This window comes from Rhagoletis pomonella, unplaced genomic scaffold, assembly GCF_013731165.1.
Source record: "Rhagoletis pomonella isolate Grant_MI unplaced genomic scaffold, Rhpom_1.0 Rhpom_scaffold_00003, whole genome shotgun sequence".
Taxonomy (NCBI): Eukaryota; Metazoa; Arthropoda; class Insecta; order Diptera; family Tephritidae; genus Rhagoletis; species Rhagoletis pomonella.
In genome coordinates this window covers 97,782,929-97,805,103 of record NW_023458557.1, presented here as the reverse complement: position 1 = coordinate 97,805,103, position 22,175 = coordinate 97,782,929, and the positions used below count along the sequence as shown (strand labels likewise).

At 38.4% G+C, this 22,175-nt stretch overlaps 4 protein-coding genes across 5 annotated transcripts in view; 2 read left to right on the top strand and 2 right to left on the bottom strand.

The window, feature by feature from the left end:
- The first annotated feature begins 164 nt into the window (after positions 1 to 164).
- LOC118735915 (trifunctional purine biosynthetic protein adenosine-3) lies at positions 165 to 13,421 on the top strand. Its single transcript, XM_036465942.1, has 10 exons — positions 165 to 1,315; positions 7,646 to 7,893; positions 8,853 to 9,502; positions 9,571 to 9,793; positions 9,909 to 10,083; positions 10,142 to 10,400; positions 10,465 to 10,716; positions 10,851 to 11,669; positions 11,741 to 12,849; positions 12,914 to 13,421. The coding sequence occupies exons 1-10, from the start codon at positions 1,121 to 1,123 to the stop codon at positions 13,091 to 13,093; spliced, it is 4,110 nt and encodes a 1,369-aa protein (XP_036321835.1). The 5' UTR covers positions 165 to 1,120; the 3' UTR covers positions 13,094 to 13,421.
- LOC118734931 lies at positions 4,842 to 5,800 on the bottom strand. Its single transcript, XM_036464529.1, has one exon. The coding sequence runs from the start codon at positions 5,798 to 5,800 to the stop codon at positions 5,186 to 5,188; it is 615 nt and encodes a 204-aa protein (XP_036320422.1). The 3' UTR covers positions 4,842 to 5,185.
- Positions 13,422 to 13,423: 2 nt separating the features above from the next.
- Positions 13,424 to 14,942, bottom strand: LOC118735917 (dnaJ homolog subfamily C member 28). 2 transcript variants are annotated; one of them, XM_036465949.1, is made up of 3 exons: positions 14,823 to 14,942; positions 14,588 to 14,766; positions 13,424 to 14,532 (listed from the first exon to the last, which is right to left on the bottom strand). In XM_036465949.1, exons 2-3 carry the CDS (start codon positions 14,690 to 14,692, stop codon positions 13,555 to 13,557), a joined length of 1,083 nt encoding a protein of 360 aa, XP_036321842.1. In that variant the 5' UTR covers positions 14,693 to 14,766; positions 14,823 to 14,942; the 3' UTR covers positions 13,424 to 13,554. The 2 variants fall into 2 exon arrangements, with proteins under 2 accessions (XP_036321842.1, XP_036321841.1); XM_036465948.1 differs by having other exon boundaries at positions 14,588 to 14,942.
- Positions 14,943 to 15,348: 406 nt separating this feature from the next.
- The window catches only part of LOC118735916 (translocation protein SEC62), a 37,137-nt gene continuing 30,310 nt past the window's right edge, over positions 15,349 to 22,175 (top strand). Inside the window, exon 1 of the mRNA XM_036465944.1 lies at positions 15,349 to 15,555. Coding sequence (XP_036321837.1) covers positions 15,520 to 15,555 — 36 coding nt within the window. The 5' untranslated portion in view covers positions 15,349 to 15,519. The remainder of the gene's footprint in view (positions 15,556 to 22,175) is intronic.

The following is a 22,175-nucleotide window of genomic DNA, read 5'->3' as shown; positions in this document are numbered from 1 at the left end:
CTTATTGCTTGGAAATCATGTCCCAGAGAGCATGCTTTTACTGCTCACTTAGCAGATCCCCCATATGCCTCCTAAGCGCGTAATAAAGAAGAACAAAACCGACACATCTCGCTTATTGCTCCGAAATCAGGCCAAAGGGAGTACTCTTTTATTCCTCACATAGGGAGAACTTCACTCACTCACTTGGTGGGTGTGTACATAGGTCTACTGGCATAAAACACTTCCAATCAACTCAGCCGGCATATGGAGTGGAAAGGTTACCTACGCGTCCGAAAAGCCTCGAAAAAATCAAGTTAACTGAGTCGATTCGTCAGTCGCGCCTATCAAACGATCTACAAGCAGCCATCCATTATCATTTCTCCATCATCCCTTTTTATGTGGCTATACGACGACGAAGCGTAGAACTTTCAGTGTTCATTTGCCAACCGTTGGCATCGGTTCTGGTTCTCGGTGGCGCTCTAATTCGTTGCTCTTTATTATTTAATACATACATTGCTCATTACAAACTTGTACTTGTGCTACATACCTACCTACCTACATAGTTTATTATACCGCTTTGAACCGCACAATTCTTGAAAGTATCAGGTTCGAAGTTTTTTTAAAATTTCAAACTCGCAATACACTTGTGGAGTTTCTTATTTAAACTAAAAAAAAAAAAAAAACGGCTGGACTTAAAGACTACATACATACATATGTATGTACATATGCTAAAATAAAAAAAATAAAAACACAAAGCGTGCTTCCTGTGAAACACGTGGGTTTTCTGCGAGCCACTAACTACACCGAGCGCGATCACTGTGATCACATTTTGCCAGACATCGCCAGAGAGCCCATACAAAAGTGCCTCACATAAGTATATACAAATGTATGTACATACGAATGCCTTGTATGAGCTTGTTTGAATAAAAAGCGGACCTACATACATAAGTACGGAGTGACGTTATTGATTAGTTAAAAAAAAAAATCGCCCATTACTAACGACATTCGGTTTGTGCCCTGTGCGTAGTTTCGCTATTGATGCTTTGTGGAAATAAATTTTAATTAAATTAAGCACTTGGCGAGTGTTAAAACTTATTGTCGATTAAAATTCGTACGTATATTTAAACAAAAAAGTGACAAAATGTCTTCGAAAACAGCACTTGTTGGTGGCAAGCAATTGTTGGTCGTTGGCAGTGGCGGTCGTGAGCACGCGATTTGCTGGAAACTATCACAGAGTGAGCAGGTGGTTAAAATCTACGCGCTACCCGGCAGCCATGGCATTGCCCAAGTACCGAAGTGTTCCAATCTCAGCGGTGTAAATGCCAAAGACTTTCAGGTATGTAAATATTTTAAAGTTTACATTGTTTTTTTTTTTTTTTCATATTCAAACTAAGCATAGATTAGTACTTGCTTCCAAGCGCTATGTAGTTGTTAGGTTGCTTGGTTTTTACCGGCTACAAACAGTTTTATTGGGTGAGAAAGCGCCAAACGTGAATAGCGACATTGAAATTTCTAAATCAACGCTAATGGGGAAATATTCTTACCTGCATACTATATGTACATACATATCTATGTTTGTATGTATGCGTGGATGTGTGTGCATCCACTCATGTTTATATACAGTATCGGCCATATCTATTAGCACGACATTTCAAAGTGAGATTGTCTTCTTCCACTTACATACATATGTCCTTTTATATTTAAGAATTTTCGGGAAAATTTTCCATTAATGGGCCAGGCTTTGAAAAAAAGCGGTGAGTGGGGGTATGGGGGTGGTATTGAATTTAAAAAAAAGCGGCGCAAGCAAAAATTTTTAATAAAAATTTTCGTGATTTTTTATTACAAATTTTCAATATACATACATATGTATATCGAAGTATAGAATTTTTTAGAAAAAAGATCCGTAATTACTATTTAAACAAAGTTTTTCATTTCTTCAATGTGTTTTTATTCATAACATATTATTTTCTATAAAACGAAATGTATAATTTAAAAAATCTATGCAAAAATGTATTGCCAAAAAACTTACAACTAAGAGGCACTTAAATTCGAATGAAAAACTACGAAATTTTATGGCTTATAGGTATACTTAACTGCTTCGATAAGTTTTTGGAACGGATCTTCCCGATTTTTTTTTTGTATGGACTTTCTCCATAAAACTCAAGAATTATGTCCGCAAAATTGGCAGGGTTGTTATAGTTGTCCGTTTGAAAATACCATTTGACGACCCGCCACTCTGACTCGATGCGCTGGGTATGAGTCCTATGTGGAGCCACAAAAGGCTTGTCTGGGTCGCTGTGATTGGCCTTTTGGTGCTCATACCTAGATCTCGGTAAGCAATCGTACGCCTTTCCGTAGTCCGTGCGAATAGTCGTACCTTCAGCTACATGCTTCTGAATTATGGGTATGAGCACCTCTGCCGATCGCACATTTTCCGGACACACTTCGAGTCTGAGGTCCTAAAGAGGTTTACAACTATTAGTATTTGTACAGAAAATGGTGAAAATATCGATCAATGAGTACCTCCTCAAAACCCCCTGCGAATTTAGGAAGTCGTCCATAAAAAACTACAAAAAACTGCAACAAATTTTCACTTAAATTTCAGATTTTTTGGAGTACACAGTTTAATATCCAATTTTAGTCTGATAATGTGCAAGTTTCAAGTCGCTAAAAATTACGGTTGAGTTTTTAGAATTATTTTGCCGAAGATGTTGAGCTTTTCTTCCACATACAAATAAATTAAGTTTATATTTTATATGGAAGCAAATGCGGTGAAAAAATTCAAACTAAAATTGAATGGACTGTACCTATACTCGAAACAAATCTAACACTTGTGAGAAAAAAATGGAAAATTTGGGTGTAATTTTTTTGAATTTTATTGTAGTTTCTACAAAGTTTTAAGCTTGGGTTCATATGGGTTTTGTAAAAGAATGAACTGTATTTAAATTCAAAATTCTTAAAAATAAATAAATAAAAATAAGTGACAAACAATAGCGCTTTCGAATGGCGTACTATAGATATGACCGATACCGTATATGTATGTATATATATGCATATAAAGTAAATACATATGTATGTACGAACTTGTGTACGGCAAACATAGATAAATGATATCGCTTTAGCGTGAGTTGAAATTGTTCTATGTCTAATAATAGTGTTTATAAAAAGGCGGTACTTAATAGAAGTCGTACGCCTAGTACTTTAAGCTTGGCGGTTATGGCGGGCAAAACCAGAAGACCCAACAAATTTTATTTAAAAAAAAAATTTATAATAAATATGGTCACCGTAATTATAAGGCTATTTTGTACTACATGTTAATAACATTTTTATTTTCTATGCTTTGAATAAAATTTTACTGAAAAGTACTGATTTTTATAGCAAGAAAAATTCTAAAGTACTGATTTCGCGCAAAAAAAAATCTGGCAACCCTAGATATAGGGTGTTTTTGAAGCGGCAGCTGAGATAGGACGTTTTCGAAATAAATTCTGAAATAGGGCGTTCTTCAATCAAATTCCTTCAATGTTTTTGCTCAACTTTAAGAAATTTCTCTTAAACTATTAATTTTACCAGTTTCAAAATGTTAAAACTTGAAGTCAGATATCAGATTACTACGAATATTGACATTTCTTAAGTTGTGATGGGACAGAAAAAATTTGTGAAAAATCGCTAAAACAACAGTCATTTGTTGGGAAAAAACTGGAGCATGTAGAACCGACTGTCTTGTGCATAAGAAGACACCATGCTCTTAAGTAGACCGACTATACAAACAAAATCTATTATTTATATTTATATTCATCAAGAACCAATCAACACCTTCGTCAACTCTCACTTCTTGAATTCCATCATCGAACACCAACGCCACCTATTGCAGACGAAGAGTTCGAGTTGCTTCGTGAGGCTGGCGATATTTTGACACAACTACATTCTTTAGCAGTTTAAACTGTTCAGTCCAATTTGAAATATCTTCAATCATCTTACATCCCTCTCCCTATATAATTAAGACAACATGTAGTTGTATTCACTGATTTCTGCAAAGTTTAATAAGCTGCTACGTTAACGAAACAGTGAAAGATTTTCGTTCGGTTTTCTTTTTATTTATTTTTTTTAATTAATTTACTGCTGTACAGTATTCAGATAAAAAAGTTATAAAAATATTTTGATTCCATTTTCAATAAAATAAGAATTTAGAAACAAACCGCTGGTTCAGGGTTTGGAAGACTCATATTAATGGAAACTTGGACTTCGGGCTTCAAAGATAAATAACTGCTTTAAAATATTTGTACAAGCTGATCTTCATCCGCTCAGAACATAGGGCTTGAAGTTATATCTGGAAAATCCCGGTTGTTCGATTAATAATAATAATAACATTTGCTAAGTGTTTGGCCGAGCTTCTCCTCCAATTTGTATTGTGCGCCAAGGCAGAAATATACTCGCAGCTTTGTCATTACCTGCCGAAGGGCGACCGCTGTTAGAATACACTTTCTAATTTAGAAGTTGCTTGGGATCGAACCCAGGTCCTACGGAGTAGTAATACGCACCTCTAACCACTCAGCTATAGATTAAAAAATCCTAATAACCGGGTAACAAAATAAACGGATATTAACCAGATATCAGGATGATAAATTGAACCAATTTTAACCTGATATCCGGATTTTTTCCGCATACCGGAATATTCGAACGAGTCGAAAATACGAAAGGTCCCACCCCCAATGGCACATTTAATTGACGGATGGGTTTGGTGGCGGTGTCCTCTATCGGGAACTCTTAGTCAAAGTAAGGCATATTGTTTTTGTAACAGCATAAAATCTCACTAAAGTGGTTTTGAGGAATTCTGCTAAAGTCACAAGTCCTGGGTCCCTACTGTCATGGGAGCGCTAAGTTAGGTTTCCAGATCACTTTAGCGTATTTTGAGGTAGATGTACATAGCTGTCATTTAGGAAGCAGTCGATTGGCTACTCAATTGTGGCAAGATGAACATCTACTATAACAGTTTAGTGTGAGATTTTGGACTCACTATGCGCTCAAATTGTCCGAGGATGCATGAGCTCTTTCTCGGTGGTGTCTCAAAATTTCCTAGTTAGAGTTATGTTAACAATAGATAAACGTGGAGATTGATATATAATACATTTTAATATATAATACATTTTAGTCTAGGGTTAAATACAGTAACGCATCCAATTTACACTAGCTACAATGTAGAGACCCTTTAAATACGTCGTTTTAAATTATTGCGGCTGGTATTTTTTTGCCTCCTGTTCTTTGTCAAACCAGTTTTTTGTGTATTGAAGCTGCTAGCCTTGTAGTTCAAATTTCCCGGATATGCTGATGTACGTAGCGGTGGCACAATCTCTGTAGACAACTTTGGTGTCACTCCGTCGATTTTCCCAAAGTTGAAGGGGTGTGTGCGTATGTATTCGATTGCTCGTAGCACGTAGTCGGGTGTTTTAGGAATGTGATCGCCCACCGGATGGTAGCCGGTTTCGTCCGCGGTGTAGGTCAATTTGATTGGCAAACCTTCGGGGGAGACGTAGCTGGAAGTGCCTTGTATGGCCACACCAGCAGTACCTTGCTCCGTGCCAATAATACCGTTGCCTGTTTCATACTGATAACGGTAACTGCCGTCATTGTTCATTTCCTGATCATTCCGCAAAATTGACACTTTTTGGCCACTTGAAATGCTGTTTCGGCGGCTGAGATCGTTGCGCTTCTGTAAGAAGTTTTTGTTGCTAGTTAAGACTTTTGCTGGTTGTTTGCGAGCTGTTGTCGTTGTTGGTGCACGGTACTTCCCGCTAAAGGTTTTGTCTTCACGCGCGTTCGTCATCAGAGCCAAAGTGGTGAGAAGTAAGAGACTCTATGGAATGGAATTAAACACATTTTTTTTTTATTGCTGTACCTTTTTCTAAATTAAAAATGCGCAAAATTTCTTTTAAGGAATTTCTTACAAAGAGCTTCATTTTTTTTTAAATAATCCGTATACTCCGTAAGCTTCCAAGTCAAAACTGCAACTGTTGTTGCCAACCTGCCGGCTTTATGTTTTTATACCGATCATTATGAAATGATGATACAAAACCATTTTAGTGAAAAAAACGGTTGGCGTCTGGTTTTTTAACAATTTTAGCTCCAATAAATTAAAATTTAACTTTTCGCACGCTCATTGGTGAACCAGTTGCGCTAATAAAAATCGACTGCGTGGGTCGGCAGCGAAGCAAACTCGCCATTGAGAAGAAGTTGCTCCAAATTGCAGCGTCTGCCTGAAAATATTTTGTTTGGACTTGCATGGAGTTGAAATGAGAATTCGAGCATAATGCGCGTAGTTAATAAAAAATTTGGTACATCTCATCAGCATTTGCATTTAATCATTTTATCAGCGTCAGTATGTACCAAACGATTTGAAAGATGTTGGCGGTATGCCAGTGCCGAGCGTGTGAGCTGTTCGCACCAAAACAATGTATGTACATACAACAAGTTTTTGATTTATAGCCGATAAATAAGAATTCAGACATACTTAGTTCTGCACTGGTTTGACCATTTTCGCAGATGAAATTCGCTTATTTCGGAAGTTGTCAAGTTGGTGGTTATTTTTTTCTCAGTTAACCCGTTGGTGTTTTTTTTTTGTTCACATGTTTTATTAGTTTTACCTATTTTTGTGATTTATTAACTACTGGTCTGATTAAGCATGTATTGTATGTATTTTGTACGTACTCCATTACCCAGAAATTAGCAGAACTTTTAAAAACTTAGCGATCTGTTGAGTTTAGTTTTAGCCTCACATTTTCTTAAGTGACATTTTAATTGCAATGGTACCAGTGGTTGTGCGAAGTTATGCGAAGTATGCATAATCAGACCTTAAGCCCATGGTGAAACGAATACGAATGTATTCTATCGGTCTTGAACTAAGCCAATGTCAAAAAGACGTATTTTATTTTATTTTTTTCAAACATAGACTGGTCACAATTAGAATTCTCATACAGAAGTCGGCCGCTTAGGCCGTGGCGTTAGAGGTGCATACTTTGGTCACCATTAGAGATTTTTTTACGATTTATAGAGAAAGTTTGAAAAACGCCTTTGTATTGAGATCAACGATACTGATACCATTTGCGATTTGGATTGTCAGCTCCTATTTTCTTTTCCAACATCATGCTGAAGAAGTCGTACAAAAGTGAGACGCCTTTGTTAGAACCTTGTTTCGTTTCGAAAAGTTTGGACGGTTTGTTGCCAGAAGTAAGGCCTCGAAATAGCATGTGTAAGCTATGCGGTCTTTTGGTTCTAGGCTAGATTGAATCTCAAACTGCTCGCATGTAAATTGTTCTACTCGGGCAGGTTCTGCAATTCACTTACGAGTGAATTTCAATCCCTGCCAATTTGAATTCAAAGCGAACTTGACTCAAATTCACTCGGAAGTGAATTGCAGAACCTGCTGGACTATCTCTTTTCTTCTTTATAAAAATTCGCCCATCTTCCTCATTTATTCTCGATATCGCTCACGACGCTAGATGTTTCCAGTGCGTTTACAATAATTTTTTAAAAGCAGGTACCAATTTCGCGATAAAAGAGAAACTAAAGTGATCGACTCTTTGTGCAATCTGACATCTAATTGCATTTTTAACAGTATTACAGAAAATGTTCTGAAACTATAAAAAGTTTGCAAATTCCTTTCCTTTTTCAGGGTATTGCCAATTGGTGTAAGAAACAATCCATAGACTTGGTTATCGTTGGTCCGGAGGATCCTCTCGCCAATGGGCTTGGCGACGCTCTCAATAAGGCTGGAGTACGTTGTTTTGGTCCCAACAAAAAAGGCGCCCAAATAGAAGCGGATAAAAAATGGGCTAAGGACTTTATGCTGCGTCACAGTATACCCACGGCGCGTTATGAATCTTTTACCGATGTGAAGAAAGCTAAGGAGTTTATTAACAAGTAAGTGTCGTAGAATCAAAGAGCTGTTGAGCTCATAATTAGCTAAGGTTTTTTGAAAAGGGACCCAATAACGGCAAATTTATCGACTTGCCTTAATCCTGACTGGCAAATATGACAGTGCGTTTAATCATAGTCAAGCTAGCTCTGCATCTAGAGATGCATATGTAATCTGAGACATGGTGCTCAAGTTCAAGTCCGCGAGCACTTTCACCCAAACCCATTTTCCAATCGCATATTTTTCTGTCGAAAACCACTCTAATATAAAGAAAATGTGGCTCACAAGCCTAAGAATACCCATTTTAACATGTTTTTTCTATCCTTTGGCTGAAAGCCGTTGCAGTTGTATGTATTCCTAGCGCTCGCTGAGCTGAAATGAATTCGGCGAGGATGCAATATTCTGGCGCCACACAAAAGGTCAAACATTCTTAACCAATTCTGATTGAATGGGTGTTTTCTCTTATTTTCTGATAGCCGCCACCTCCATCGACCCGAAAGCTTTCGACGCTTCCAAGAAATTTAGAGCCCAAACACTGAGGCTGTCAACGAAAATTCTACCACTGAATCTGAATAGCTACGAATGTAGCATATACCTTGAATGCATACGTTCGTAGTAATTCAGATTTAGTGAGCGCATTCTCGTAGATTTCACGAAAATCGGATTATGATGGATTCAGCGATAGCCCAGAATCTTACGGAACTAGCTTGCTAATCAACCAGTCTTTTATTAAACTTAAGTTACTACTTACTCCAACCACGGAAATTAAAGGGTGAAGTGTGGGGTCTTTTCCTTTACCGAAAAACTTTTCTCTGTACACATATGTACATAGTTTAAAATGAAATTTTGATTTAAGCCACATTTATTTGGATTCCCATTGCAGTGGAACTAAGTAAGAGACTTCTTAGGAAAAACTACATTCCACTCTACCATTCTGCTTTAATTTAATTTTATATTTTTTAAGCGCATCCTACAAGGCACTCGTCGTCAAAGCCGCCGGTCTTGCGGCCGGCAAAGGCGTAGTAGTGGCAGCAGACGCTGCCGAGGCCTGTCAAGCAGTCGATGAGATACTGGGCCAACGCAAATATGGCAATGCTGGCGAAACAGTTGTTATTGAGGAACTACTCGTCGGCGAGGAAGTTTCGGTACTCGCCTTTGTTGATACTCACTACGCTCAAGCAATGTTACCCGCGCAAGACCATAAACGTCTACGCGATGGTGACGAGGGTCCTAATACTGGCGGCATGGGTGCCTACTGTCCCTGTCCATTGATACCACCCGATGATTTGGAACGCATCAATCGAGCTATATTGCAAAAAGCCGTGGACGCTCTACGTCAAGAGGGTATACACTATTGTGGTGTACTCTATGCGGGCCTAATGCTAACTGCTGATGGTCCCAAGGTGTTGGAGTTTAATTGCCGCTTTGGCGATCCAGAAACACAGGTTATACTGCCGCTACTCGAGACTGATTTGTATGCAATAATGAGCGCTTGTGTTGAGAATCGTTTGAAGGAAGTTACGCTTCAGTGGCGAGAGGATGTAAGTGCCGTGGGTGTGGTCATGGCCAGTGCTGGCTACCCAGAGACCTCGACAAAGGGTTGCATTATCGAGGGTACATAATCGTAGCTCAAAGAAAAATATTAAATTATACATTTTTTTCGATTTTATGTCTCTTTTAAGGTGTGCCGCCTCTTACGGCCAATGAGCTGATCTTTCATAGTGGTGTAGCTGTTGACAAGGCCGGTCGGTTTCTCACCAATGGCGGACGTGTCCTTATAGCGGTGGCACTGCGCAAGGATTTGCGGCAAGCAGCAGCGGATGCAACTAGGATATGCCAAGGTATCACATTTGTAGGCGGAGCGGCACAATTCCGAACCGATATTGCGGAGAAAGCATTCAAAATGTAATTACTCATTTGGCAAAACACATGCTCAAGACGCATCAATAAAAATAAATAAAAATCTTTTATATGAAACTTGAAAAACAAATGATTCAATGGCGTTTCATTTCCTCGACAGGCTGAAGGCGAACAACGCTCCGATGCTTAAGGGGCTCTCCTACAAGGACAGTGGTGTTGACATAGACGCAGGCGACGATCTGGTGCAACGCATAAAACCGTTGTCGCGCGGAACGCAACGACCTGGCGTCGTAGGTGGTCTGGGAGGTTTCGGTGGATTGTTTCGCCTTAATGAGGTGAGCTAAATAATTTCGCAAAACGCAGGCGCAATGCTGATTTGAATTTATGCCTTAGCTAAACTATACAAATCCGGTTATAAGTGAAGCTATCAATGGTGTGGGCACGAAGATAAAGCTTGCGCTCGAGCAGAAAATGTACGAGAGTATTGGCTATGATCTGCTCGCCATGTGCGCCAACGATGTGCTGGAATCGGGTGCTGAGCCAGTGGCCTTCTTGGACTACATAGCTTGTGGCAAGCTGCAAGTGCCTGTTGCAGCTCAGATTGTGAAGGGGATTGCGGAGGGTTGCCGAGCCGCCGATTGCGCTCTTTTGGGTGAGTTGCGACGTCGATATGTAAGAATTCAGCATCTCAAATCCCGTAATTTCTTCCATACTAGGCGGCGAAACCGCAGAAATGCCCTCAGTCTATGAGGTGGGTAAATACGACATCGCTGGCTATTGCGTAGGCATTCTCGAGGCTGGCAAGGAGTTGCCGAAATTTAAGCAGTACGAGGAAGGTGATCTGCTGATTTCGCTGCCAGCGAATGGACTGCATTGTGCAGGTTTTCATGCATTGCTGAAGCAACTAGAAGCGGCGGACATCGACCATGCGGAAAAGTGCGAGTTCGGCGATGACACAAAGTCGTTAGGTAAATTATGATGGACTTTGCTTGCGTATTTTGGTCTGCCGTTTGGTTCAGCACACTCACTTTAAAGTGTGGAATAAAAGTAAAATCAGTCTAAGCCCCCGAACTGAGATTCCTCCGTAACTCTCTTTTCTCAGGTCAACAACTTTGCGAACCATCAAGGATATACGTTAAAGAAATACTCGCACTCCTACGAGAATGCGATGTCAAAGCTATATCCCATATTGGCACAGGCTTACTACCAGACGTACAACGCATTATACCGCCGGACCACGAGATCTCTCTGGATTTCGGTGATCTGAAAATACCCACAATATATGGTTGGTTAGCGGCTAAGCTGCGTCTGAGTCCGCAGACGCTTTTGGACAACCTAAATTGCGGCATTGGACTCGTGGTGATTGTACCAAAGAAGTGCACCGTTTGGAAATCCCTGCTTGGCGCCGGCGCTAAGGTGTTTGGCGTATTGAAACGTAAATTGCAGACGTGTCACCAAAAACACCAAATCGAGGTACGCAACTTTGTTGAAGGCTTGGAGAAAATCGCAGACCGTTTCGGCGGACTTTCGGAGAGGCATGCGCGCACCTTGGATGAGCCACACCAACGCGATTTAGCATTGGAACTTTGTGATGGAGCCTTAACTCAGCAGCGTAACGGCTCGTTCACAACAAAGCTGGGCAGACGTTTGACGCCCGTGCCACAGACTTACAAGGATCCGGTGTTAGTGTTGGGCACTGATGGTGTGGGTTCCAAAATTAAGATTGCACAGCAAACAGACCGCAATGGCACGGTCGGCGTAGACTTGGTGGCAATGTGCGTCAATGATATACTTTGCAATGGCGCCGAACCGTTGACATTTTCGAGCTATTATGCGTGTGGAGATTTGGTCGAGGAGGTGGCAGCTACAATTACGGGGGGCGTGATTGAAGGTGCATCACAAGCGGGCAGCAGTTTAGTGGGTGAGTAGTCAGAGAAATTCCATCGTTCATTTTAACTCTCAAAATGAAAACAATACCTTTTTTCCCAACAGAGACACACATTGCCGAAGTGCCATTACTTTACGCATCCGATGTTTACGACCTTGCCGGCTTCTCACTCGGTATCGCCGAGTACCCGCGCCTACTGCCACGCACGGATGAAATTCGTGCTGGCGATGTCCTTATCGGTCTTCCGTCGTCGGGCGTACACAGCAACGGCTTCAGCCTCGTGCATGCCATTATGAAACGCGCCGGCGTAACATTTGAGGATAAAGCGCCTTTCAGCCCCTACACATTTGGCGAAGAACTTCTTACACCAACGCGTATTTATGTCAAGGCCCTACTTCCACTTCTGCGTCAGGGTTATGTGAAAGCTTTGGCACACATCACCGGTGGCGGTCTAACGGAAAATATACCGCGCGTGTTACCCAAAAACTTAGCCGTGGAACTAGACGCCACGCAATGGAACATCCCTCCAGTTTTTGGTTGGCTGGCGGCGCAAGGTAATGTTGCGCCTGCTGAAATGCAGCGCACCTACAACTGCGGCCTTGGCATAATTTTGGTGGTCGCGCCAGAACTGGAACAGTCCGTATTGGCAGAGCTGCAATATTGTGAGCGTGCCGCGCACATAGGCGTGGTAGTGCAACGCGCGCAGCCCGAAGCTCCGCAGGTTGTGGTGGAGAACTTCTCACGTTGTCTGAAGCGAGTGCAGGAGCTGCAGGGAAAGCCGCGCAAGCGCGTAGCTGTGCTAATTTCCGGCACGGGCAGTAATCTTCTAGCGCTTATCGATGCTTGTCGCGACACGTCCCAAGGCGTGCATGCCGACATTGTATTGGTGATATCGAACAAGGCGGATGTATTGGGCCTTGAGCGCGCGAAAAACGCAGGCATACAGGCGGTGGTGGTGTCACACAAGCAGTATGCCAAACGGGAGGACTTCGATGCGGAAATGAGCAGAAAACTGGTTGAACATAATGTAGATCTGGTGTGCTTGGCTGGTTTTATGCGAGTATTGAGTGAGCAATTTGTACGCGAGTGGAGGGGTCGATTAGTGAACATTCATCCGTCATTGTTGCCCAAACATCCTGGTTTAAAGGTGCAGAAGAAAGCGCTGGATGCAGGTGACAAAGAATCTGGATGTACAGTGCACTTTGTGGATGAGGTATGGGCATAATTTTAAAAGACTTGGATCGGTTTTGTCTAAGTAGTTTTTCAAAACTTTTTAGGGGGTTGATACTGGCGCCATCATTGTACAAGCGAGTGTGCCCATCCTTCCGAACGATACCGAAGAGACCTTGACAAACCGCATACATATTGCTGAGCACTTTGCATTCCCTAAGGCATTGCGTCTGTTGGCCACTGATGCAGTCAAACTGAGCCAGGATGGCAAAACGACTTTTACCTGATTGTTTTTAAAATTTTCAGTCATACTTATTTAGGGGAGAATAAAAGTATACACTATATGCATTTTTCAGTTAGTAGATATATGTAGATATGTAAGCTTAGGCTACTTTAAAGCACGAATTTGTGGAGCAGCTGCGTATAGCGTGTCTTTCTTGGTTAAAATTTCTTATACAGTTAAAACTTTCGGCCGTATGATATTAGAACACAAGTCCCTATATACATTAAGAATGTAACAGTAATGCAATCTTTTTTTTTAAGGTCTTTGATTGTAATAAAAATTGGCAAGTTTCTGAAACTCGAAATAAAAACGCATAAAGTACACAAATTTTAGCTAAGCAAATAATCAAAAATTTATTCAAAATTCCAATAAAATTTACATATCACTACAGCCTCCAGCGGCCCAACATCACATATATGGTTGGTAATCAAACTTGCCATCGGGTCTATCCAATCTCTTTCGCATTTAAAACAACGAACCTATGAAAGTGAATATATCAGTTTTTGAAACATTTCCAGAGTTTTGTTTAACGCTCGTGGTTTCATCTTGCCGCTTAAAATGCTTCAATGCCTCTGGATCGCTTAGGACTTGCTCAGACACTTTATCTATATTGACGCGAAATAGTTGATTTTGCAGTATAGGTACGATTAAATTATATTTGTCTATATTTTTGTTAATTTGCTTGACGTCGTCACTATATCGCTCCAATACTTGCTGCCAGGCGCTGCTTTCTTTTTCATTAAGTGGATAATCTCCAAAGAAACATCGCTCTGCGCGTAATTCATCGCGGAGTCTTTGAACTGCCTCGCGTATATCGCGTTGTAGTGTTATCCATTCCGGCGTAAAACCGTTGTCAAGTAGTATTTTATTTAATTTGTGCGTTGTAAAATCTAAATAGGGATTTTGTGTTTGCGCGCTACTCAACGGCTTTCCAGCACATCTCAGATTGTCAAAGTCGCCTTTTGCCATGGCCTCTTGAATGAGATCCTCACAAATGCGATCAAAGCCATATTTTGTTTTGATTGCGTGATTTTTATAAAAGGTGCCTTTCTTCATGATTGTACGTTCTCCAGCTTGCGATTTCTCAATGCGATGACTTAAAACACGCTCCTGCGCTTTCATTGCTTTGATTTGTTGGTATTGTTTTTGTCTCTGAAAAGGATTGCCGACACCGACACCATCATAACTAAGGTACTGACGATGTTGCGGCGCCGTATGCTTTATATCAAAAACTTCCTCTTCTTCGTCTTCAAAAATATTCCGTCGATTTTTGGCGAACTTTTCCTGTAGAACTTTGAAAGCCTCGTCTACTTCCTGAAACCGTTCAGCGCTTGCTTCCGGTAGGCCAGAGTCCGGATGGACTCTCTTCACCAAATCGATGTACGCATTACGAACAGTGTTTTGGTCGGCTGCTTCATTGACGCCTAGTATGCGAAAACATTTCTGAAGGCAGAAATGCACAATAGTATAATTTTTTGTAATTAAGGAATTTTGTTACCTTATATAGTTCCACGCGCTTAATATGCATTCCCCTGCACTGTAAAGTAGCTTTGCGCCAACAAAAACTTGGTAGTAATTTAAATTGAACTCCTACAGGCAGCATTTTATAAAAAAAGACTTGATTTCGGTAAAAAATGGGACTGTTAACAACGGCAATCGAAGGTCTGTGGTTAAACGCTGTTAAATAGCCAAGTTGAATGTACAAAAAATTTACCATTAAATTATTTACTTACGCGTAAAGCTTTGATTCTAATAAGCTCCGTATTTGCTATATTCAAACTATTTTTTAATCATGACTCAAAATATTTTGTAAATTGAAAAGGAATGATTACCAAGAAGAAATTTATTATTCAATCGATCCCCAATGTTGATATGCCGCTAATCAAAACAACATCAGCTGATCGCTGAACAGGGCTACACAAATATAGTTTGTTTTTTTTTAAACTTATAAAAATTTAAAATAAATGTCATATATATGTAGTACTTTGGTTTAATTTCCACAATCTTTTTCAGATTTAAGTTGCTTAAAATTGCCTAATATTATCCCAACAAAAAGTATATTTCGAGGATATAAAAATGAACTGATATTTATTTATTGAGATATTTCGAATGCCAAACAAAGTTCCCCAAATTAACTATCCTTTTAGCTCTTTCTCTCTTCGATTATATACCTCTATCACCTTCTATTGCCCGCTTTGGCCTTTATCTCAGCTTTCGTACTGTATTTCTTTTTCACTTGCAAACCGAGTACAAATACAAAAACATAAATTGAAAATCATTTCAGATTCCGATGTCAGTTCAGGTGGAGGCGGAAAAAGTGTTGATTGAGTATATAGGAGAAAATATTTCTGTGCAAATATTTAAACTTTTTAAAATTGTGTAATTATAATTAAAATAGTGTCTGAAATATAAAAAAGTGAGTTTGCAAAGATGTCCGAGAAAAAACGTGCAAGGCGTCGTAAAGATGTAAGTTGGAGAAACGTGTAGGAGGAATTACATTTGGAGAAAATTGTAGACGTGATTTTGCAATCCGAAGCAATTTCGTTTGCCATAAAGTACTTGTTTTCGTTCGAATGCGTATCCAAAAGTACGACATCTGCAAATGCAAAGATCAATTACGGAAAAATTATTGCGCATATAAATTTCGAATGGGCTAGTGGCTTCCACGAATGACCAGATAAATGAAGTATCTCGTCAAACGCATTGAAATTTGGTAAAATAAAGATTTGTGCTCATTTGTTACTATAAATATTGCTGCAAATATGAGCGAAGTCTAAAATACTTTAATTATGTAGCATTTTCAGGCATTTTCACCTGCTACAGTGTTATATAGGCGTCAATTGCTGCTTATAGTTGCTGGAAAAACATATATGTATCCATATATATATGCTGGATGAAATGATTTGTTTTTGCTCAGCGCTCATGAAAATTGTTTTTGTTTAACAGGGGGAAGCGGGCAAACGTGCGATTGAGTAGTTGACGTGCCAATTGTGTGGGGAAATCTCGCACTTTTTCACTCACACTTGGTCTTTTTTAATTTGACTGCATATATTGTGCTTTCATTTCTTTAGTACAGCGATAGTTTAGTACATTCATTATTTTGACATTCTGTGTTATCTCTTTTCTATGTACCATATGTTATGCGAGGCTGCACAATCAGCTCTGATTAGTATTTCCCTATATAATAGTTTGAATTCCAATTAAACAAGTTATGGTTTAACTTTCTTGAATCAGAGTTGCTGCTGACATGATAAACAGTCTGAATGGGTAGCTTATCTCTATACTTATTTATATTTATTTTCAATCCCGTCAGTATGATTATCCATACTATTGATAAGGCACATTGATTTTGCCACATTTAACATTGTACCTACCAAATTCTAATTTATTTGATCCGCTTTGATACTGACAACTAACATTTTAAACAATAAAAATTGTAGATTAATGTTCAATAACTAAACAAACGAGAAGCGCACAACATAAAATAACATTTGTTTACAAGAAAAATTGTAATTACACATGATTCTATTGATGATAAACCCACTCCAAGGTCAAATTTTGTTACTGAGTAATGTGTAGGTACATATCGCCCATTTGCTACAAGAGTGTCAATCCAAAAAATTTTTGTTGTTAAGTATGTGGAAATTCATAGCTGTATTGATTAACCGCAACTTATTACATAAAAATTGACACTGAAGATGGCACAACGCCGAAACCGGTTTGTCTCCAAACCAAATATGACAAGGGATGACGGAAAATCGTTCCACATTACATCACACTCCTACCCTGTCGGAAACACCAACAACGAAAATGAGAAAAATTATCTTAATTTTTACTAAGTGAGCGTATGTAAACTGTACACTTTAAACCGTTTTCCCAAGTTTTTGTTTTCCTTGGATTATGATACCCTTGCGGGAAATGAGCGATATGTTGCACTAACAAGCACTGTATGCCTATTTTATAATGAGGGCATTCAATAAGGACGTGCTCGATCGTTAATGATGTTGGGGAGTACCTACTGTTCCGATGTTCGGTCTTGGAAGTGCGCAACTCCAACTGGGTTTGTCCATAGGGACAGGGGTGTTAGTTGACTTGGGCTTTGGGGGCATGCGAATATTGGAGTTATGGATGACTCCCCGTATGCCGGGCACTGGTTGGGCACGTCTGGATCTAATCTAGTCAGGTAGGAATTAAGCCTACTGCAGTAGCCAAAACGAAGTTTTGATAATTTGAAATATTGTTTTGCTGCTTCATCAGCCCTTTTACATTTTGTTTCATTTTATTTTTTAACATTTTATCATACAAGATTTTAAATGTCCATATGTACATAAGTATATCGTTGCGCAAAACCTCGTATGAGAGGCTGTCAATAGGAGAGAGCAAAACTTGACTTATTTCCAAACGGTTCTGTTGTTGTTGTAGCAGCATACAAATTCCTCAAAGACTTTTTGGGGAGTGTTGCTGGAGTGACAGTCCTTGGCCAGATATAAATCTGGGTCGTTCCGGTTACGTAGACCCGACTGTCGTGGGAACGTCCAAACGGTTCTCTCTTTTATCCCTAATTATCTCTTCTTCTTATATTTAGGTATCGATATTTTAGTATAAGTGGATAAGGATTTGATGCCAGGAGCTTCCGAAGAGCAAATATCTTTTTTGGCACAAAAGTTAGATACGAGCTTTTGCAGAACCAAGATACGCGGTTTTGACTTTTAACGACGATATGTATTTTTCCGTATTTTAGCTAAATTGGTTTCCACATTCAATTGATTTAGAAGCCATGCTTTGCACACTTGACTTCTGTGTGATCCTCGTTTCAGTTTTGAGATGTGGTAGAAAGTGATGATTCGCAATTACATTTGTAAATATGTATGTATGTACATGCCTAGTATGTACATATTGTAACTGTAGCATGGACGTCATAAGATTCATTAAGTAATTAAAAATTGGAATTTCAAAAGCGTAGAAAGTCGCAATCTATTGGCCTTATTCATAAAAAATAAAGTAGGTTTGTAGACAAGGCGAATGAATAGGTGCGTTCGTTTAAAATCTCCAGCAGAAACCAACCAACTGCAAAATTTCGGCGATATGTCATCTGTTCTCTCACAAGAGAGAAATATCCAAAATAGTACGCGAACAGAAAATTTGCAGAAACTTGCAAGTTAGACGAACAGCTGATATAATTTTTGTTTACATACAAAAGTGTAAAATTTAAAACGTACGAAAAGTCATCGCAAAGTGTTATACTGACACAGTTTATTGCTTAAACAAATAACTACTTATTTCTTACAAGTTTAATTAGTCGCATTTTGTAATTTTTATCTTCCAAACCATCAAATTCAATTTTGTGATTTGCGTAAATGCCAACCAGCTGTTTTTGAACAGCTGTTTTCCTGTTGGCAAATTGCTGTTGGCAAAAATTTTTCCAGCAGAAACCAGCAGCTTCCCCTCAAAATGAAATGTCAGTTTGCTCTCTCAATTTCCCCTACTTTGCAAGTTTTTTGCGTACGCGAACGCAAAAACTTGTAAGTTTTGGTTAAACATGAACAATTAACAGCTACGCGAACGAACCTAATATAAGGTGATAGCAGGAGTACAAAAACAAAAATTTACATGTATTTTGTTTTTGCTTTGGCGGCATAAACTGTCAAAATCTGTAATAGTGTGTGTAGAAATTCAAACAAAATTTTTCAAATTGACATCGGAAGCCGTGCGTGATTCTTACAGACCAGTGAATGCTGAAAGCTAAAACTAAAGCTAGGTTAACAATTCATTTAGCGTTTGGATTAAAATTGGCTTAAAGAGTGAAAAGTCTTAAATACCATTTTGAGACTCGACACATTTGAGGGTTCTGACAAAATATTTTATTGCACATGGAGAATGGCTGACTAGCTTGGTGACGTAGTAAATGATAATCGTTTACAAGTACAACAATCCTCTCCGTGGAGCAACAAAGAAACAGAAGCCCATATCAAAACCAGCGTTGCCATTTTAGCCGTTTTCCGGCTAGATTTAGCCGGTATTGCTAGCAACTAGCCGGAGAAAATTCGATCTAGCCGGCAGCCGATTTGTTAGCCGGTTTGTAAAAAAAAGTTAGCCGTTTTTAGCCGATTTTACTATTTGCCTAATTTTCAGGTGCAAAAAGTAAACAAGTTGTACGAAAGCAATAATGCAGACCCAATGAAGATTTTTAATGAACTCAATGTTTTATTTTCGCATCTATGCTCCCTAGTGGTTATTAGCGCCATACCTTGCTCCATTTCCTCAGTTTTATCACAGTTTTGAAGAGTATTTAAAAACAAAAGTAAGCACAAACGCTTTTGACCACGAAGCCGAGAAAAAAACTCGAGAAAATGGTCGCTATTTTATTATCACTTTAATAAAGGAATTACGCCCAACGCCTCGCTACAAATATTGCCACACTAAAAAAAATTGACTTTTTTCGGTTGGAAATGCATTAAGAGTAATTAAACCAAAAGTATTTGTTCAACTACAGCAACAAAAACACAAATATAATGCCGACGAAATAACATCCATAGAAATGCAATGGCAACGGTTAACGTTACATACCTGGAGTAATTTAGACTCAACTGTAAAATTTTGGGCCGAAGTTTATCATTTACGAAATGCCCTAGGAGAAAACCCTTTTTCTGACCTTTCCAACCTAGTTTTTAGTTTTCTTGTTTTGCCTATAAGTAATGCAGAAGTAGAGCGAATATTTAGTTCAATGAATATAATAAAAACTAAGCAAAGAAATCCAATGTGCGTTAAAACGTTAAACGCTATTTTATATATAAGATACGGTTTAAAACGTGAAAAAAAATGCTGCCATAATTTTACTGTAGATGACGATCTCTTAAAATTAATGAATTCAGGTGATATATACAATAGTGATTCATTTGATGATGAGGAATATACACTCGATATAAATTAATGGTGTTAACTAGTCTTTCGTTTCTTGCGATTTATTTAAATAAAGCATGTGAATTTTCACTAAAACATTTTAGCCGTTTTTAGCCGCTTTTTTTTGCCAATCTAGCCGGTCGGCCCAAAAAGTTCTGGCAACACTGATCAAAACTAGAAACTTCCAAACTAGTATTCTGTCCAAGAAAAAACAAAAAAATCAAATATTGAGAAACATCATTTAGAGTGGAACTCGTAAATTTGCGATTTTGCCACTTGTGGAAAATATGTTTGTATGATAAAACTTACGAAAAATTTTACGAGGAAACGCTATTGAACACTTTTAGAGTGGTTCAAATTCAACAACTATACAAAACAAACAAACAAATCAACAACTATATAAAAAACGTAATTAAAGGCGGATTGATCGTTCTAGTTCTGAACTTTTTCTTGCATGTGGTTGTTATATTTCTCTCTTTGTGAGAGAAACTCAACAACAACCACATGAAATACTGTTATGACTGGTGTAAGTTTTAAAATTTAAGCTTCTTTTTATTTTTTAATACTTTTCAACAGATTAAGGAAATGTAATCGTTTAGCCAGGGTTACTACTGAATTAGGAATAATTAAGGCATTTTAAAATTTATGTCGTTTTCCTCTATCACATGGAAGGATCCTGCACCAGTTTTTTTTTTTTGGCAAAATTAGGGCTTTGGAGGTCTGACGATCAGAGAGGCCGTTAAATTTTGTTATTATTTCACATACATACATACTATATATAAATTAGTAAAAAAGAGATAATATTTAAAAAGTGCTGTTAAGGAAGAATTCACAAAAATGCTAAATGAAGTAGAACAATACTACTGAAAAATTGTAAGTGTGCTGTAATAGACCATATGGAAGATGGTGAGTAGTTGTTCATAATTAATTTAAAATTAATGTTATTTTTCATTTTGTTACTGGATACATTTTAAAGGGATACTTGGGAAGCAGAGTAGAAAGATACTTTTGATGAAACTAGGACCATACAATTAATGGCACAACTGCGCTATCAACAAATATGTATCTTAATTAAAATTATAAAAGAACTAGCAATTACCCGGCGTGCTTCGCTGCGCCTTAAATGTATTTTTGTGTTGTAACTCTCCCCCTAAGCTCTTATGGCCTCATTTACAAAATATTTTTAAAGAACTTTATGAAGTTAGATTTAAAAAAATCGATCTATGAAGCATTGTTTATTTTTTTTTTGAGTTAATATATTTTCGAAGGTAATTAGAAAATATGTAAAGAACCGACTTTCTCTTGGAAATTTAATTTATAATCTTATAACTGGAGTCTACTATCGCACCCTTTCCTCAAACGTGTATTGATTCAATATTCAAATAACGTATATTTATATAATTTGAAAAAATCTCCCTACTATACAAATATGTACAGCAATATTAAATAATATTTTCAAATGTTGTGAGAGGGAGTAACAAAACAAAATTACTTTTAAGGCGCAGCGAAGCACGCCGGGTATTCGCTAGTGTCACATGAAATTAACTGAGCAAAGTACAATGAATAGCTGTTAAACAATGGCACCATCTACTTTAAATGAAACATACTTATTTTCGTGGGGGATACTCACACACCATATACTTTTCTATTGAAATTTTTCCTGAATTTTCCTAGCTATAAACCTCCAACGAATGCAAAACCGTGAAAATCGGTTCGTGCGTTCTGGAGTTATAGCGTCAGGAAGGAAAACCCTACTTATTTTTATATTAATTTTTATATTAAAGAAGATTAAAGAACTGTCCGCATTACTCAATTTTATTTTTCACTAAAACGGTATTCATGAATTTTTTAATTTTTTTTTTATTTGCTTCCGCATACTTTTGACATAACAGCTTTCATTTTATGCCGATATTAAACAAATACAGCCTAAGTTTACCCGGGTCCACGTTTTGGTCTGTATCTCGTGACCCAAGTCACCCAGCTATATGAAAAGTGCTCAATCTTAAAGCATTCATGAACAGCTTTCATTTGATACCCATATTGAACAAATACACCCAAGGTTACCCAGGTCAACGTTTTGGTCTATATCTCGAGACCCTAGTCACGCAGCTATATGAAAAGTGCTCTATCTTAAAGCGTTCATGAACAGCTTTAATTTGATACCCATATTAAACAAATACATCCTA